The sequence below is a fragment of the Chelonia mydas genome, chromosome 2, assembly GCF_015237465.2.
Source record: "Chelonia mydas isolate rCheMyd1 chromosome 2, rCheMyd1.pri.v2, whole genome shotgun sequence".
Taxonomy (NCBI): domain Eukaryota; kingdom Metazoa; phylum Chordata; order Testudines; family Cheloniidae; genus Chelonia; species Chelonia mydas.
The window spans coordinates 229,197,846-229,215,693 of NC_057850.1; the positions used below are offsets into that span (position 1 = coordinate 229,197,846).

At 41.9% G+C, this 17,848-nt stretch overlaps 1 protein-coding gene and 1 long non-coding RNA gene across 6 annotated transcripts in view; one reads left to right on the forward strand and one right to left on the reverse strand.

Annotated features, from left to right (window-relative positions):
- Nucleotides 1-12,231, reverse strand: part of MASTL (microtubule associated serine/threonine kinase like) — a 39,984-nt gene extending 27,753 nt beyond the window's left edge. For 3 of the 4 annotated variants that reach the window (XM_007058496.4, XM_027820979.3, XM_037890889.2), the window contains exons 1-4: nt 11,928-12,231; nt 5,005-5,142; nt 3,311-3,450; nt 2,143-2,231 (exon numbers count right to left, since the gene is read on the reverse strand). In XM_007058496.4, the coding sequence (XP_007058558.2) occupies nt 2,143-2,231; nt 3,311-3,450; nt 5,005-5,142; nt 11,928-12,098 (538 nt within the window). In that variant the 5' untranslated portion in view covers nt 12,099-12,231. The remainder of the gene's footprint in view (nt 1-2,142; nt 2,232-3,310; nt 3,451-5,004; nt 5,143-11,927) is intronic. The other variant, XM_043541373.1, reaches the window with a different exon arrangement.
- Nucleotides 12,232-12,256: 25 nt separating this feature from the next.
- On the forward strand, nt 12,257-16,159 carry LOC114019191. 2 transcript variants are annotated; one of them, XR_003564304.2, is made up of 3 exons: nt 12,257-12,413; nt 14,630-14,741; nt 15,112-16,159. It is a non-coding gene; the product is annotated as an uncharacterized LOC114019191 (long non-coding RNA). The 2 variants fall into 2 exon arrangements; XR_006289083.1 differs by having other exon boundaries at nt 12,272-12,566.
- Nucleotides 16,160-17,848: the final 1,689 nt, after the last annotated feature.

Here is a 17,848-nt window from a genome sequence, read left to right on the forward strand (position 1 = left end):
TTTACTGGATTAATCAATAAATGAAAAATTTCAGTCATTAACAGTATTTAAATTCAGTGAAAAGAAAAGCTTAGCCATGTAAACCAAATTAGAGGACATCTCACTTAATTCTGAATTTTACACAAGCTATTTCTTTACCTATACCATTCATCACATTTATATTATTAAACCCAAAAGATTTTTCAAAGTTCAATTAGATTTCACTATGTTGTTTATTTTTTGCATTTCTCACCATAAAAACCATTGAAGTCAGTTTCATTTTCAGGTTTTCAATACCATATTGCAAAGGTTCAAAACGGAGGCAAATGTTTGTAAGAACTTTCCACTGACTTGTTTAAAATGATGAAATAATTTAGAGACCCCAGCAATTTTGAGGTAAGATGGTGCTGAGTGTACCTTCTGGGGCATACTCAGTTCTCTCTAACTATTGTATAGAGCTAAGATGCACTGTGACAGACACCTGCTACAGTAATTTTAATATGGCAAAACTATGATCTGTTTTTGTGGTAGGGCAGGGGGAGATGGGCTAAAAAAAAAAATCATCACACTGGCATATGTGCAGTATATGTTTAATAAGGTTTTCCCACTAAGCTTACAAAGTGCACATCTATAAAAGGGAAGGCTATAGAAACATTTTGTTTTCATTATTATTTATTTATTTAAGAAAAGGCAGTCTGGAAAGGAAGGTAAGAATTTCCATACATTAAAAGATTAGGGTTGTACAGTTAACATATCATAATTAGTCACATACTATTTCATAAGTATAGTATATGTATTTTTCCTACAACCAAAGATATATATAGTTTCTAAATATTTTTTCATTCCTGTAGATTTACACGAATTTCACTTTTGTTTGCAGGGTTGTAACTATACTAGTCCAGGATACAAGACTCAAAGAAGAGTTCTGTGGAGCTCAAAAGCGTGTCTCTTTCACCAACAGACAGTCCAATAAAAGGCATTACCTCACCCATCCTGTCTCACTAATTTTGCTGCCATAATGGTTCAGTAATGTATAATTTTAACGGACTGTCCAGTCAGTGCTCTTCTCTCTAAATCACATATTTTAATCATTTAGTCAGCATCCATATATGGCACATTCTCTTTTCAAAGAGTGGTACATTCTGCTATTCAGGGAATGAGGCTATTAACTATTAAGTTAAATTAACTACCAACATGGTGACGAGGCCATTAACTATTAAGTAAAAATAGCTACCAACAGAGGTGATCTGTATACACCAGCAAGTTTATACTATTGTGCTATGTTGCATACAGAATATAACATGTTGTGTAACAGTTTACTTTGAAGCTTCTAAAAAACACAACTGTCTGGCATACACAGTGTATTACACAGTATCTAAGATTGTAGAATTGTATATATTCTGTTTGAGAAATAGTACTGGATCACGTACTACAGGATAAATTATAATGCATACATTATGAATAAGGCTACATGTTAGTTATGGGTATTTTCAGTAAAAATCATGGACAGGTCATGGGCAGTAAACAAAAATTCATGGCCCATGACCTGTCCATGACTTTTACTATATACCTCCTCCTCCAAAAGCTTACTATTTACTTAAATATGAATGCTTTTATAAAAGCAAGTAACATTAGTTAAGAAACTGAACTAGTCATATGTGGTAGCAATACAGTAGAACCTCTGAGTTACAAACAACCTCCATTCCTGCGGTGTTTGTAACTCTGAACAAGACATTATGGTTGTTCTTTCAAAAATTTACAGCTGAACATTGACTTAATACAGATTTGAAACATTACTATGCAGCAGAAAAATGCCACTTTCCTTTTTAAAAAATAGTTTAGATTTAACAGTACTGTAATGAATTGGCGCTTTTTTCTTTTTTTTTAAATCTCTGCTGTTGCCTGATTGCGTACTTCTGGTTCCAAATGAGGTGTGTGGTTGACTGGTAAATTCATAACTCTGGTGTGCATAACTCTGAGGTTCTACTGTACTGGTTACTGATTAGAAATATCAGTTAGGTATATTTGTACAGTACCTGGCTCACGGGACCCTGATTCTGATTGGGCCCCCTACATGCCACTGGAATGTAAAATATCAAGAATATTAAAACATGATATTTAGAAACCACTGAGGAACCAGAGACTCATTGATCCACATCTCACCTCTGTTCAAAGTAACTCTGGAGAGCCCGAAGTCTGTCAATTTAACATGGCCCTCATTAGAAATTAGCATGTTGTCTGGCTTCAGGTCCCTGCAGATATAAAGGTACTGAAATAAGATTGGAGTATAGACAATTTAGCATAAGAAAGAAGGGAGGAGAAAGCATTAAGTAGAAAGAAGAAAAGGAAATGGCCCACCTTGATTATCATACACATTGTAAGGAGAGTGATCACTTTAGATAAGCTATTACCAGCAGGAGAGTGGGGTGGGGGGAGAGAAAACCTTTTGAAGTGATAAACACCCATTTTTTCATGGTCTGTGTGTATAAAAATATCCTCACTGCATTTTCCACTTTTATGCATCCGATGAAGTGAGCTATAGCTCACGAAAGCTTATGCTCAAATAAATTGGTTACTCTCTAAGGTGCCACAAGTACTCCTTTTCTTTTTGCGAATACAGACTAACATGGCTGCTACTCTGAAAGTAGAAAGAAGTTACTCAACCAACAATGGGGGCATTTATAGTTCTCCAGGATCAATATTAGAGCCCATTTCCCATTACAAAACCAATTTTAAGTTCAGATTCTAGAGCTGTGTTAGAAAATTGAATGTTTCTTCGCATTAAACATGCAAAGAACATCATGTAGCCTGAAATATATGCCACAAGATTTGTGTGTCGCATAATTTTAATTTCTTGGGGAGCATGTCAAACTGTCTCACTGAGGACTACCAAATTATTAGTACTTACTAGCATTTGACATTAAGCATTACTAGCAATTGGCTATAGATTTCAAAATACATTTCTTGAAGTGCTGTAGTAATATAAATTGAAGAGAATATTTCATCACTGGGGGAGAAGAGGAGTCTCTCCCTTCTTCTCCCCAATCTTCCCACAGACTTGGGAGCCTTCAGGGGGCACTGGGGACAGAGTAGGCAAGTTCCTCTTCTTATTCTCTTTGAGGGACGAATAAAAAAAAAAAAAGACTAAAAGTTCCCTCTCCCTTCAAAAACTATGCTAGGGATGGATATTCACAAATAGACACTCAGTAGTCAGAGGCTGATGACGTGAGAACTGGACTCCACAAGGATTACATGCTCATACCATAAAATGAGCTTTAACAACAAACAATTTATTGATTTGCAGTCATAAAACTGCATATTAGATTTTTACCTGTGGATTATCCCATGCCTGTGAAGATAATCAAGAGCCAATGCTGCTTCAGAAATATACTTCACTGCCATTTCTTCATCAAAATAGCCATATATGTGGAGAAGAGATTTGACATCTCCACCAATAAGATATTCCATCACCTGCCATTGAAAGATTTCACGTTTAAAATCAATCTTTATTTTTGTTTGAGATATTTAAGAATACACAATTATGAGCTACCTTTTTTCTTTTCAAGAAAGGAGCATTTCACATGGGGTAAAAGCAGATAAAAGAATTCTTGTGGTAGTTTAACTCATTTCCCAGGCAAGTCATGGAAGCAATGTTTAATTATATTGCTTTCTGTTTAGAAGACTTAATCCAAATGACCTGGCCAATAAAACATTGCTCTGATGGACATAGAAGCTTTTTATTGCTTCTTTTTGTAACTCTGGTCAGCTTTTCAATAGGTTAGACTGATTACAAATAACACTTCCCATGACAGGAAGTATAATTTGATTACACAAAATTCAGTGTCAGTCAAGGATAATTGATCCCAAGTTTCACAAAATATCTGTCTTATCAAGTTTAAAGTATCTTAATGATTGTATTTTGAAAATGTAAGTACAGAATACAAAATCCAGGCCCAAATTTTCAGAGATGAGTAAATCCCAAGATTATGTACATGATTAGAGTAATTGTGCATTCAAGAAACTAGAGAGTCTGTAATTATGAGCATGCTTAAAGGCCCAAATGTAAAAAATTGAGCTCTGTTTTTCCTTGACATAATCGGGGCAATAACAAATGGTCTGAATATGATCCTGCATTAAATGTATTTTAAAAGGTTAACTTTTTAAATTGTAATTTATTTGGGCTGCCCAAACCAATATTCATGCTATTGCAGCGTCTAAAGACATTCAATACATCTTGCATTTAATTTCGCATTAAATTTAATCAATACTACAGACATTAAGAGAATAGCATGTTTCACAAAAGCAAGATTTCACAAATCCACTCACCAATAGTAAGAAGGAAGCTTTTTGTGTCAAAGTGTCTTCCTCATCACTTCTGGCAGAATCTAGGCTTTCATTTAAAAAATTATGGGTCCAAAACCCTTCTGCATAGCTGGGGCACCTCTTGTATGGACCCTGCTCAAATCCTACTCCAAGTTTTGGGGAGGGAGTGTTAAATTGCTGGTTCTACCACAGAGGAAGACTTGGCCTATATTTATCTCAACAGCATGTCAGAAGCCTGTGCTAGTCTTTATTTTATCCTTCAATCATCCTGTTCCCACCTACCCCAATTAACTCTGCCCTTTAAGTACTGGCAGCAAGAGCATACATTTTACTGTTAGCGATTTACTGGATATTTTTCAAGGCACACACACAGTCACTCTGAACCCACAGTCTTCTTAAATATGTGGCTCATTTTTATTTTGGACCCAAAATTGTGCTAGGCATTCTTGACCAGGTTAGCTACATGGAAGGACTGTGTTAGAAAGAAAGGGGGGTTAAAAGGAGTCCGGGAGAAGGAAGATATTAATCCCACATAACTACTCTAGTTAAGACCTCATATTGGATGAGAAGTGAAATGAAATTACCCAAATACCCAATCCTCATTATTGCAAGATATTTTCAAACATTACAATTCTTCTAATGAACTTCATTCTCCACTATGTTTTCAAAGCTGTCTTAAAGCACTGTAAACCATTTACTCACCAAGTAGACATTGTTAGCTGACTGAAGTGAGTAGTATAAGTGTACAATGAAAGGACTTTTGCTGAGAGCCAATGCATCTCTCTCTGCCTGGACCTGGTGAACCATGTTTTTATTTATCAGGTCTGCTTTTTTGACCACCTGTAAAACAATTCATGTAGAAATGAATTCACAGTAATAATTTGCCATACTCATTTATTTTCAAGAATACACATGCTGATAAGGATAAGCTACATCTACACTAGAGGACTCTGCCAGTATAGCTATATCTGCAAAGCATTTGTAATAAAAATAAAGCTTTACTAAGGTTATTGAGGTTTTAGGTCTAGGGGTGGAGTAGAGGGGACTTTATAGAGCTCCTAAGCACTGCATTAGTCCCCCTATTTTTAGAAAAAGGAAATTAAAATATACAAAACTTAACTAGTAACTGGAATTTAAAAGTAACAATAAGGTTTAATTATTTGCGAATGTGTACCAAGGACTATTACAGACAAAAATATGCACTTAAAATATGCAAATAATAGTTAAAGGAAGAAGAAACCTCAGATACACTCACAGTTCACACCACTTCAAATGAAAAAGTATAAAATATTACACTGCACATTCCAAAACAACCTTAAATCTGCCAGCCAAGACCCACCCACTATTCAACAGGAATATGCTTATCACAAATAATGGATGTTTTAAAATCATTGACCACAAATGAATTACAACATTTGCAGAAATGCTGACCCTGCTCCCACTTCCCGGTAAACAACACACCAGCCTGGTATGATGAACAGGATGTTCTTAAGCGTGTAGCCTAGATGTGATGTGTATCTGGCAGTTGTGCTTTTCTCATATTGGAAGGATGCATAGGGAAAGAGCAGTGACATTTTTGTACAAGAAAGCTGGAGGAGGAATGAGCTTTCTGCTTCATTAACATACTAGTCAGGGAAGGACTGATTGCCTTTAAATGGAGGGCAAGGGGCAATATAAATATCCCTATCTCTTAAACATAAGCCACTGAACTAGAAGACAGCAACAAAGCCAGTGATGGTTAGTGAGGACCTGTAGCCTAAAGTGTACAGTAGAACCTCAGTTACAAACACCTCAGGAATGGAGGTTATTTGTAATTGTTCTCTCAAAAGTTTACAACTGAATATTGACTTAATATAGCTTTGACACTTTACTATGCAGAAGAAAAATGCTTTTAACCATCTTAATTTAAATGAAACAAGCACAGAAACAGTTTACTTATCTTGTCAAAAAATTTTTTTTTAAATATCCCCCTTTTTAAAGTAATTTACATTTAACACAGTACTATACTGTATTTGCTTTTTTTTGGGAGGCGTGGGGTGTGTCATCTCTGCTGCTGCCTGATTGCATACTTTCAGTTCCAAATGAGGTGTGTGGTTGACTGGTCAGTTTGTAACTCTGGTGTTCGTAACTCTGAGTGTATCATTTACATTGGGTGGGTTTAACACGGTTTCTAATCAATATGTTGAAGTTGGACACGGATACAAGGATGGCTAAGGTTGATTTTAAAATGTGATATTTAATGAGTATGTTACTTAAGGGATTATATGAACTGTAAGGATTTGAATATTTATCTTCCTTCTATATTTCCCAATGTTTAAACGCTTAGGCCATTGGTTCTTAACCTAAGACTCATGATCATCCTGACATATTTATAATGGGAGAAGGTTCCAAGTAATGAAAGGGAGATCCCAATGGGAAAACTGTTGAGAACCACTAAATTAGTGTATTTCTTTCTTTTAATTTTAACATTCTTTGGTATACACACATTTCAACTTTAATGTTAACTCAAAATCTTGGATTGCTAATTTAGTTAGCTGAAGCTTCTTGCTGTACGTCATAGATTCTAGATTCAACTCACATGGGGCACTTAGAGGGCTAAAAAGTGCAGACAGATACTAAACTTACAGTTAATTTTTCATTATGTAAAGTCTCCTCTAAAAGCATTGTAAGTTGGAAAATTTCTCTGATGACAGCAAGCATTAAATTTACTTTCTAACCAGTCATCCAGTTTAGAAGGTTTAAATTCTTGCAGGATACATCCTTCATTTACGGGGACACTGCTTTCCTTCCCTAGTTGCCAGTAATAAGCTAACTTCTTATTTTAAGTTTTACGTGAAATCAATGCTCAGTTTCAAACTAGTGTGTGCAGCCATTGGTAAAATATACAACGTATAATTAGAGATTCAATGTAGAATACTTATTGATAAAGCCCTACTTAAATTGTGGGATGATTGTTAAAAACGGGGGGTGGGGGGGGCCTGAACTGCAGACAAGCCATGGAAAATTGTGGAAAACCAATAACAGACCTTATTATTTGCAGTAATAAAGTCCATTATTACTTTTCCGTGATTTTCTGCTGTCAGCCTCCTGTAGAATCCACAATATCGCAGTTAAGTAGGGCCTTACTTATTGAACATTAAACCGCATTAAGTCTAAGACTGAATCATGGGAGGGAAGGATTTTTAAACCTCCAAGAAGCTAAACACAGAAATACTCAAATACTCACTGTAATGTCTTAAATGGTTTGCTAACTTAATTTTATATTAAAATATTAAAGAAAATATTTGTGTGGACAACTTTTTTCAAAGGAGGTAATATCAGTAGTGAAACTACCCATTTCTTAGCACGTGTGGCAAAATTTAATTAGAATTATGACTGGGTCTTCTAAAGAAAAATATTTTAAATGTAGAAATCTTGCCTCTGCAATTAAGCAATACTGCTATCCTCTATGGAAAGAAGTTACATGCAGTGAAAAGAGTACATTTGTGATAAGTAAAATGTATGTCAGTAAAATATCCCAACCTTAACTGGCTAATTTTTTAGTAGAAAAAATCTAATTTCTGCATAAGTAAGAAAAATGAAATGTCAATTTCATAATCAAAAGTAATCTAAAAAATGTTGGTCTTCTCAGGAGAAAGCCTCAGCAAACACAAGCAATTCATGGTGACAAATAACTGTCTTTGTTAACTGTGAGACAAGGTGGGTTGAGGTACCTTAAGAAGAGCCCTGTGTGGCTCAGAAGCTTGTCTCTCTCACACAAACAGATGTTGGTCCAATAAAAGATACTATCCCACCTATCTTGCCTAATATTCTGGGACCAACATGGCTATAACTACACTGCATACAACATTTGTTAACTTTGACCTTCAGCAACAATATCATATTGCATCAAACATATCCTCTGCCTGTGCCATTACGGTTTACTCTGGGGGAATTGTGCGCCACTGCGCACGCGCACAATTCAAATCCAATGCAGATTCCCCCCCCCCCCCCCCGAAAATACACTCTACCTGAGAAATGCTGCAGTTCCACTTTTCACCCACCAGAGGCCACTGTGGTGCTAGAATACCTAGAAGCCAACTGCATTCATGACAGCACCCTGCCCCTGGACCCAAGTTAGGCCAGACAGAGTGAGGGCATACGGGACTGCTGGGTGGGTGGGTGGGTGTGTGTGTGTCATAGATTGGGCTTCAGGAGGGCTAATGGTGGGGGATGGGCTGGAGCATGGGTGCAGGAGCTAGTGGGGTGTCAGCACTGAGCCGGGGCTGAATGGGAAGGGTGCTGCAAGGCCACCCCGGGATGGGGGTAGATGCGCTTGACTGAACAGGAGAGGCTTGTGGTCAGCCAGGGTCTGAATGGGGGAGGCTCCCCAATGATCCTTCACCTCCCCGCTAAAAAACCTGTTCCATACTTCTCCCACCCACACCCAACAACTTTCCAGGTTCGCTCCCAGGCTCCTTCCCACTCCCTCAGCACCTCCATTACTCCTGACTCCCCCAAGCCTTTGCACTGCTTCTGAAGGGTGAGGGTAATACATTTCTGTATTTCAGTTTAAATGAATTCCCCAAAGTTCTTTATTAATATGCCTAGTAAGGAATCTGTCAAAAACAAACAAACAAACAAAAAAACACAACCCCAAACAACCCAACAACACTACCTGAATATATTTTTTTGGGTCTATATTGTTAGAGATATACTGGCTGACAGGTATATTTCAAAATTTGAAATAAATTACCAAAATAATTGAAACTGGCATGATTATATTGTGTTATTTTGACAACTAAAATATGCAGAATTTTGTAGAGTTTTAAAATATCATGAGCAGAATTTTTCATTTTTTGGCGGAGAATTCCCCCAGAAGTAACTTATCTAAAGAACAAATTCAAGCTGGTATAAAACATACACTGGAGATTACCATCCATCAGTAGATTAATTCCCTGTTCATTCCCCTTGAAGCATCTGGCATTGGCCACTGTTGGAAGACAGGAGACTGGGCTAAATGGACTATTGGTATGCCCAATACGGCCATTCTTGTTTTACGAGAAGCCAACCATTAAGGCATTAAATGCTCTCAAAATATATTACAACAGTTTAGCATCAATTCTGCAAACACTTAATCATGCGCTCAACTTTACTACTGTGAGTAGCCCCATTGATTTTAATGCAAGTAAAGTATGTACATAAACATTTTCAGGATCAGAGCTTTTATAAAGAAATGTCTCGTAAACACACAGGTATACTACATTCAAGGTTGACACATTGATTCATCGAACTTAATAAGAACCTTTTCCTTTGTGTGCTAATTTCTTTCATGTTTGGAGTTTTTTGGTTTTTGTTTGATTTTTAAATCAAAAGCTTAACACAGTTACCCCCATGAGCAACCCAAACAAAATGATCATAATGAAAGTTTGTGTGAGCATTCCGTCTGTGCAATATATCAGCTAAGGGTATGTCATCCCCAAAACCATAATTCCAAAAGACCCAGTCTCAGACACTAATTTCCCAACATTGAAAATAATCAGCCCTCTAGATCCTGTTAGCTAATGAAAGGAATTCTGTCAATTTGAGATTACTCAATATGAAAAAGGGAATTTAGAAGTTTATGGGAGTATACTTGCTCTGGGCTGTCAGTCCTGGCAGCAGGGCTCCAGGCTGTGCTGACAGCTAACAGGTGAAGTAAGTAATACAATGTCTAGGTAGGCACTGCATTGCCCTAACTTCATCAACCTAAGCGCTATGCCTCTCTCAGAGATGAAGTTTTAGAGTATGTCTATACATACTGTGCCTCAGCGATGCAGCTGTACAGATACAGCTGTGCGGCTGCAGCACGTCTGGTTTATTTTATTTAGTGTGTGCATAGTCATCTAGCTAAGCGATGGCACCTTCAGTGGCACGATACAGTTCTTCTAGGCCAGGGGTGGCCAAACTGTGGCTCCGGAGCCCCATGCGGCTCTTCAGAAGTTCATATGCGGCTCCTTGTATAGGCACCAACTCCGGGGCTGGAGCTACAGGTGCCAACTTTCCAATGTGCTGGGGGGTGCTCACTGCTCAACCCCTGGCTCTGCCACAGGCCCTGTTCCCACTCCACCCCTTCCATGCCCCTCCCCATAGCCTGCCATGCTCTCGCTCCTCTCCCGCTCCTCCCAAGCCTCCTGCCCGTGTGGGGGGTGGTGGTGGTACTGGTTGGTGGGAGACGCTGGGAGCAGGTGGGGGGAGCTGCTGGGGGGCTGCTGACAATTCTGGCTCCTTCTCAGGCTCAGGTGGCCACCTGTTCTAGGCCACCACTGAACCTAGTCAGCAGGCATTCAACAACGTGAGTCATCATCTGCATTGTGCCACAGCTGCACAAAGGGCTGTCATGAATACTAGTTGGCTGCACAGAGACCTTGCCCGGTCTGGAACCTGTTCAACAGGGACCATTGGCGATGGGGCAGGTCAAAACCAGGCAGGCAAATTGTGGGATCGGCGAGGAGGGACTGGCTGGGGATTATAATAGATATCCATTCCTCTTGCCAGAGTGTTTCTGCCCTAACATCCTGATGTCGCGGATGAGACCATAATGGGAGACATGACGGCATAGTGTGTCTGATGAAGACGCTCTATGCTAACAGGAGAGAATTCTCCCGTTGGCATAAAAAATAAATATCACCTCAGTGAGCAGCAGAAGCTATGTCGGCAGGAGAAGCTCTCCAGCCGACAGCCCTGTCCAAACAAGCACTTATGTTGCTCAGTGAGGTGGAACATTCACACCTCTGAGCGACGTAAGTTTTGCCACCATATGCTGTAGTGTAGGCATAGCCTTAAGTCAAAGTAGTGGGCACCTTAGATCAAGGGGAGCACACTGCCGTGTAGACCAGGGCTGAGCCACTCAGCTGCGGGAACGGCAGACAGAGACAACACAAAGTTCCAGGCACAAGTCTGCCTTGAGACCACCGCAGGGCACAACAAACAAGGGGTAGTGGGGCCAGCCAGAGCACCACTGGAACAGGAGCCGCCTGCACACGCCCAGCTGCCGCTCACGGACCCCTGACTGGGCCCAGCAGCGAGAGTTCATTTTTCCTTTCCGGTCTGAGCTCCGGTTTGCTGAGCGCAGCCCGGCCCAGCCCTTCGAGCCCAGCAACCCGCTCCTTGAACCCAGGCGACTCACGGCTCCTGCGCCCGCCCAGCGCACCACAGGCCGCGACTCCCCTGCAGCCGCCCCCTCAGGCCGGGGCCTGGCCCCCAGCAACACGCACTCGCCGCGCAACAGAGCGCGCAGGAGCCAGGCCCCGCTGAGGTCTGGGGCCAACGGCTCAGCTTCAGACCTCCCAGACGGGCACATCGCCGGCCTGACTCTCCCCCGGCGGCTCCACGCCCCTCCCCTCCCGGCTCTTCCCAGCGGGAGGGGGACGAGCTAGTCAAGCTGCTGCGAGCCCGCGGCTTCCCTGCCCAGGGCTAACGTGGGCCCAGACGGGCGGGCGATCACTGGGGACTGCGAGCGGGCTGCCGGGCTATCGGGGTCCCGTCTGCAGCGGGCAGCGCTGGGCCCCGCTGAGCCCGTTGTGCTCCGGGTGTGACTGCGGGAACCGGAGCAGCGATGAACTCCTCCCCCGCAGCGGATCGGGCCCTAGCCCCGCCGCTCTCACCTTGACAGCGTAGAGCTTCCCCCCCTTGCGGCCCAGGTAGACCTTCCCGAAGGCGCCCCGGCTGATAGGCTTCACAATGGTGAAGTCCTCGATGGAGGGCGGCCGGGGCACCGCGATGCGCCTCACCCGCGCGACGCCCCTCTCCTCAGCCGCGGGTTCCACCGTCCCCATCGCGCGACTCCGCGCTCTCCGACTGTCCCCTTCACCGCTCCGTGCCCCGCGCCAATTCAAAGCTAAGCCCCGCCCCACCTGCGGGTAACGTCATTGGCCAACTGACAGCAGCAGGCACGGGAGGTGGGCAGGACTCCCCGAGAGCCAGCGTGAGAGTGATAAGGGGAAGGGTGAAAACGAGCGCATGCGCAGTGAGCAGTCTAGAGGGGGCACTGGGGAACGTGTAAGATCTGGGGAATCAAGCGAAGCTGGTTCTGACCAGCTGGACTGGTCTGTCTCAGTACAACTGAGCGCACTGCAACTCTGCCTCTAAATGTAAGTGACCCCAATGCAACTCTGTCTCTAATGCCTCGGGGCAACTGACCCCAATGCAACCAATCCCAATACAACTGCTTCCAATATGTTAGTGCAGCTGCCTGTAATGTAAACAACACCTAACATCCTGTTACAACTGCCCCTACGTGTCGTGTAATTAAGGTCCTTCAATTTCAGTTTTTGCTGAAAAATTGCCAAGTTTTACAAAAGCTCTTATGCAGTTTTTACTGATTTTTTCATCTGAATTTTGGACCACTGAAGTACATGAAAATACTGATTATAGTCAGAAAAATCCAATACCTTACACCTTAGGAAGATGTGTTTATGCTAATAATAAATTAGTCTAAGTGTAAATGTGAGGCAGTTTGTTAAAGTAAGGCAACATAGGGGAAGATATGTGTGTGTATATGTGTACATACTGTTAGTAAGACAAGGTGGGTGTGGTAATATCTTTTATTGGACCAACTTCTGTTGGTGAAGCAGACAAACTTTACAGCTCACTGTTAATGTAGAGGTTTCAGAGAAGCAGCCGTGTTAGTCTGTATTCGCAAAAAGAAAAGGAGTACTTGTGGCACCTTAGAGACTAACAAATTTATTTGAGCATAAGCTTTCGTGAGCTACAGCTCCCTTCATTGGATACATTCAGTGGAAAATACAGTGGGGAGATTTATGTACATAGAGAACATGAAACAATGGGTGTTACCATACACACTGTAACGAGAGTGATCACTTAAGGTGAACTATTACCAGCGGGGGGGAGGGGGGACCTTTTGTAGTGATAATCAAGGTGGGCCATTTCCAGCAGTTGACAAGAACGTCTGAGGAACAGTGGGGCGGAAGGGGCAATAAACATGGGGAAATAGTTTTACTTTGTGTAATGACCCATCCGCTCTCAGTCTTTATTCAAGCCTAAGTTAACTGTATCCAGTTTGCAAATTAATTCCAATTCAGCAGTCTCTTGTTGGAGTCTGTTTTTGGAGTTTTTTTGTTGAAGAATTGCAACTTTTAGGTCTGTAATCAAGTGACCAAAGAGATTGAAGTGTTCTCAGACTGGTTTTTGAATGTTATAATTCTTGATGTCTGATTTGTGTCCATTTATTCTTTTACGTAGAGACTGTCCAGTTTGACCAATGTACGTGGCAGGGGGGCATTGCTGGCACATGATGGCATATAACACATTGCTAGATGTGTAGGTGAACGAGCCTCTGATAGTGTGGCTGATGTGATTAGGCCCTTTGATGGTGTCCCCTGAATAGATATATGGACACAGTTGGCAACGGGCTCTGTTGCAAGGATAGGTTCCTGGGTTAGTGGTTCTGTTGTGTGGTTGCTGGTGAGTATTTGCTTCAGGTTGGGGGGCTGTCTATAAGCAAGGACTGGTCTATCTCCCAAGATCTGTAAGAGTGATGGGTCGTCCTTCAGGATAGGTTGTAGATCCTTGATAATGCATTGGAGAGGTTTTAGTTGGGGAGCAATTATCCGTGGATGTAATCACTCCCTACTGCATGGCTTTCATGATTGTCCCCCGTTAGACCATGTTGCAATCCTCTTTTCCTCAGATGCCTCTCAATATAACTAAAAAGAAAAGGGTTACTTGTGGCACCTTAGAGACTAACAAATTTATTTGAGCATAAGCTTTCGTGAGCTACAGCTAAATTTGTTAGTCTCTAAGGTGCCACAAGTACTCCTTTTTGCGAATACAGACTAACACGGCTGCTATTCTGAAACCTCTCAATATAACTGTTACTCAACTAGCTCATAAATGCCCTTCAGTAAATATCCCCAAACTCAACTGTCCTTTATAACTATCCAAATGAACCACCTCTCCTTCTGAATGTCCATTAAACTACCTCATAGAATAACTGTCTATGACAACTGTGGTAGTTGACAGAGATTGTATTTGCTTTATTGTCTACAGAATGTATATCCCATTTGTCATTCATGTTCTTAACTTGAAGTCTTGTGCATTCCTCGCTTACTGTTAGATGATCAAGTAGTATCAGCAAACAGAAAAGGAGGACTTGTGGCACCTTAGAGACTAACATTTATTTGAGCATAAGCTTTCGTGCGCTACAGCTCACTTCATCACAGCAGCTATTTTCCACCTGCCACTACAGCAGCATTGACTGGGATCAGGAATGTGGCTATCACTGCAAAATCAGGACCTATGTGTCAGTATAGTTTACTTATTTAGACTCTTTTTGTACTTCTTAAAGCTCTGAATGGATGCTCTGCAACAATGAAAATACTCAGCATTTCATACAAATGTTAGAAGTTGTTTGCAGTGTGGTTGAAGCCGTGTTGGTCCTACAATATGAGGGAGACAAGGTAATTTCTTTTATTGGACCTACTCTTACACGCTTAATAGACCAGTGGTTTTCAAACTTTTGTACTCGTGACCCCTTTCACATAGCAAGCCTCTGAGTGTGAACCCCCTTATAAATTAAAAACACTTTTTTATATATTTAACACCATTATAAATGCTGGAGGCGAAGTGGGATTTGGGGTGGAGGCTGGCAGCTCAGGACCCCCTGAGGGGTCCCAACCCCTAGTTTGAGAACCCCTGCAATAGACTAATAATAGCAAAAGTATAAAACCAACTCCTTTCAGAATAACCCATCTAAAATCCACCCTAATTTCCTCTTTGAATGCCGAAAAGAAGCTAGTTGGAACATGAACTTTCATCTTCAAATTCCAGGTACTCTGAGAATACGAAACAGTCTTTAGGATTTACAAAAAGCCTATTTAGATGCTTCTCAGTGACAACATGGCCTATCTGATATCCTCTTGGTACTTACTGCTCATCTGAGCCACATCTTATGAAAGGGAACATACATGAGGATTTCAAGCAAGACACTCCAGACAAGTGCTGATGATTGAAAAGACATAAGGAAAAAATAAGGTTTCTTTTGGAAAATGTTCTTTTGTTAAATTAACAGATTTAAGGATTTCTGAACAACTGAAAAAATTAATTTTACATTAAACAAAATTCACAAATGTGTGTGTGACACTCTGTACCTCAAAATAGCACCCTGGAACCCACATATACACCACTGTGGTATGATTATGATACGTTTTGTACAAAGTATGCCTTGTGAGTGAGGTGTCATTTAAAAGGTCTTCATCTGTTGAACATTATTATCTTGTTGAATTGCATGTACTATCATTGTATGTGAAGTTATGAAGTGTTGTTAAAATATGTTGTGAGGTTGGGAGATACCTACAGCCAGTCTTTCAGTGACAACAAAGGAGCAATTGACAAGACAGAATTACATCAGGACCATCCAGACGTGTTGATGACCCACCAAGAAAAATCTACTCTCCCAGAGACACCTCAGAGGGGGCACATATGCAATGAGGGGTACCTAAACCCCATGTCACAGCAAGGATTTTTCTAGCAGCTGGAAGAAAGTATAAAAGAGAGACAGTGACATCATCACTTGGCCTCTCTCCTCCCACACCTCAACAGCTGTAAGATCGTCTAGAAGACAAAGACTTTGAACTGAGGGGATTTGTCCCAGAGTGAGAGGGAATGCAGCCTGTGTATTAGGAACTGTAAGCTGCCTGTAACCTCTATTAGAGTGAGAGAAGCTGTTTGATTCAAACCTAACTTAGTCTGTAGAATTTAGACTGCAAGTTTATTTCTTTTTCCTATGTAACCAACTTTGATCTCTATGTCTGCTACGTATAATCACTTAAAATCTCTCTTTCTTAGTTAATAAATATGTTTTATATTTTATCTAAAACAGTGTTTTTGTTGTTGAGGTCACCGAGATTACATAAGTTGATGGAGGGTAGGACAGAGTCCTCCTAAGTAAAGGTTTCAGAGTAACAGCCGTGTTAGTCTGTATTCGCAAAAAGAAAAGGAGTACTTGTGGCACCTTAGAGACTAACCAATTTATTTGAGCATGAGCTTTCGTGAGCTACAGCTGAGAGTTGGATCTTGGATTTTATATTTGACAGCTCCAGTCTCTTTGTAATATAAACCTGATAGCCTTCCCATTTCCCACCAGTTGGGCTCCTTCACATCTTACTTCCATGAAGATTTGTTCATTTGTATCCTCAGATGATTGAATGTGGAATACTGGTTGGAGATACAGAGGGCCAGATTTCAATATCCATATTCACACCAAGTGGTACCTTGCTCTGTGACTGAGTAATGCTTCCATGCCTTGTTGTCATGGAGTCACCTGGACAATGCTCTGGAACTACGAAGCCAGTCAGGACTCTGGGGGGAGCATGCCTCCTCTCTCTGAGTATATTGGCTCCAGGGCAAGAAGCTTACACAGTTTCGACCTTCCTGCATCTGACCTCGGAACACTCAGCATTACCTTCCACACCGTGCGCTTCCTACAGTGAGTCTGCCCCGGTGAGGCTCCTGGGGAAGCCAGAGGGCCCTGCACCCCAACTCCACAGGCAGATGTGACTCTCAGCCAGCTAGTAAAACAGAAGGTTTATTAGTCAACAGGAACATAGCTAGAACAGAAGTTGTTAGCACAGAAATCAGTGCCTTTCAGCCAAGTCCATCTTGGGGAGAGGTGAGCCCAGAGCCAGGGCTCTGGCTCTCCCTCTGTGCCCCAAGCCACCCAAGAATGACTCGCCTCCAGCTGCCTGGCCCCTGCCCTGCCTGTTGCTCCTCCTCTGGTCTTTGTCTTGCTTCCCGGGCCAAGAGTCACCTGGTCGCATCCCCCCTCCTGGGTCTCAGGTTATGAAGGGGTGGCTATAGCATTTGTGCAGGCAGCTGGAGCAGCCCCCGCAAAAGTCACATACCCTTATTGTCACCACCTAGACATTGGTGCAATACTCAGGGAAACTGAAGCACACACAGCATTCATGCAAAACAGTAAGGGTCACATACAACATAATGAGGGAAAATCCGCACTATGTCACGCTTGCGCAGGGAGCAAAGGAGGGGAGCAGCTCCATCCTATCCCACAAAACTAGAGAGATGTTTTCAAGACTTGGGCAAAGTAGCCTTCTGCTTGATGGTCTAGAGTTACAATGCCTGCTCATTACCCTGGAAACTTGGCAGATGCCTTGGCAATGCCTAGTGGCCAGGCCCGTGGGATCCAGAAGGGAAACAGCATATAGCTGGCTCTGCAGTCTCCAGGACCATATTAGCTATGTGGTCAGCTGTAATCTCCTAAATTTAAGGTAAAGAAGGCAGTGGTCCTACTAGGCTTGCCACCTCTTTTCCCAGACCTTCATGGGGATCTGCGCACCAAGAGCCCCATTTAACTTTAGGGGACATTTTAACTTCTGAACACCAAGCGCACCTTTAACTTTAGGACCATGAGTAGTCCCATTGATTTAGATTAAACTACTGATGAAAGTAGAGTACGTGCATAAGTATTTGCAGGATCAGGGCCCAGAGTTGCAGGATGTTAGCTGACCCTGAGAGCACCTGCTGGGGCCCTAGTGTGATGGACCCAGTG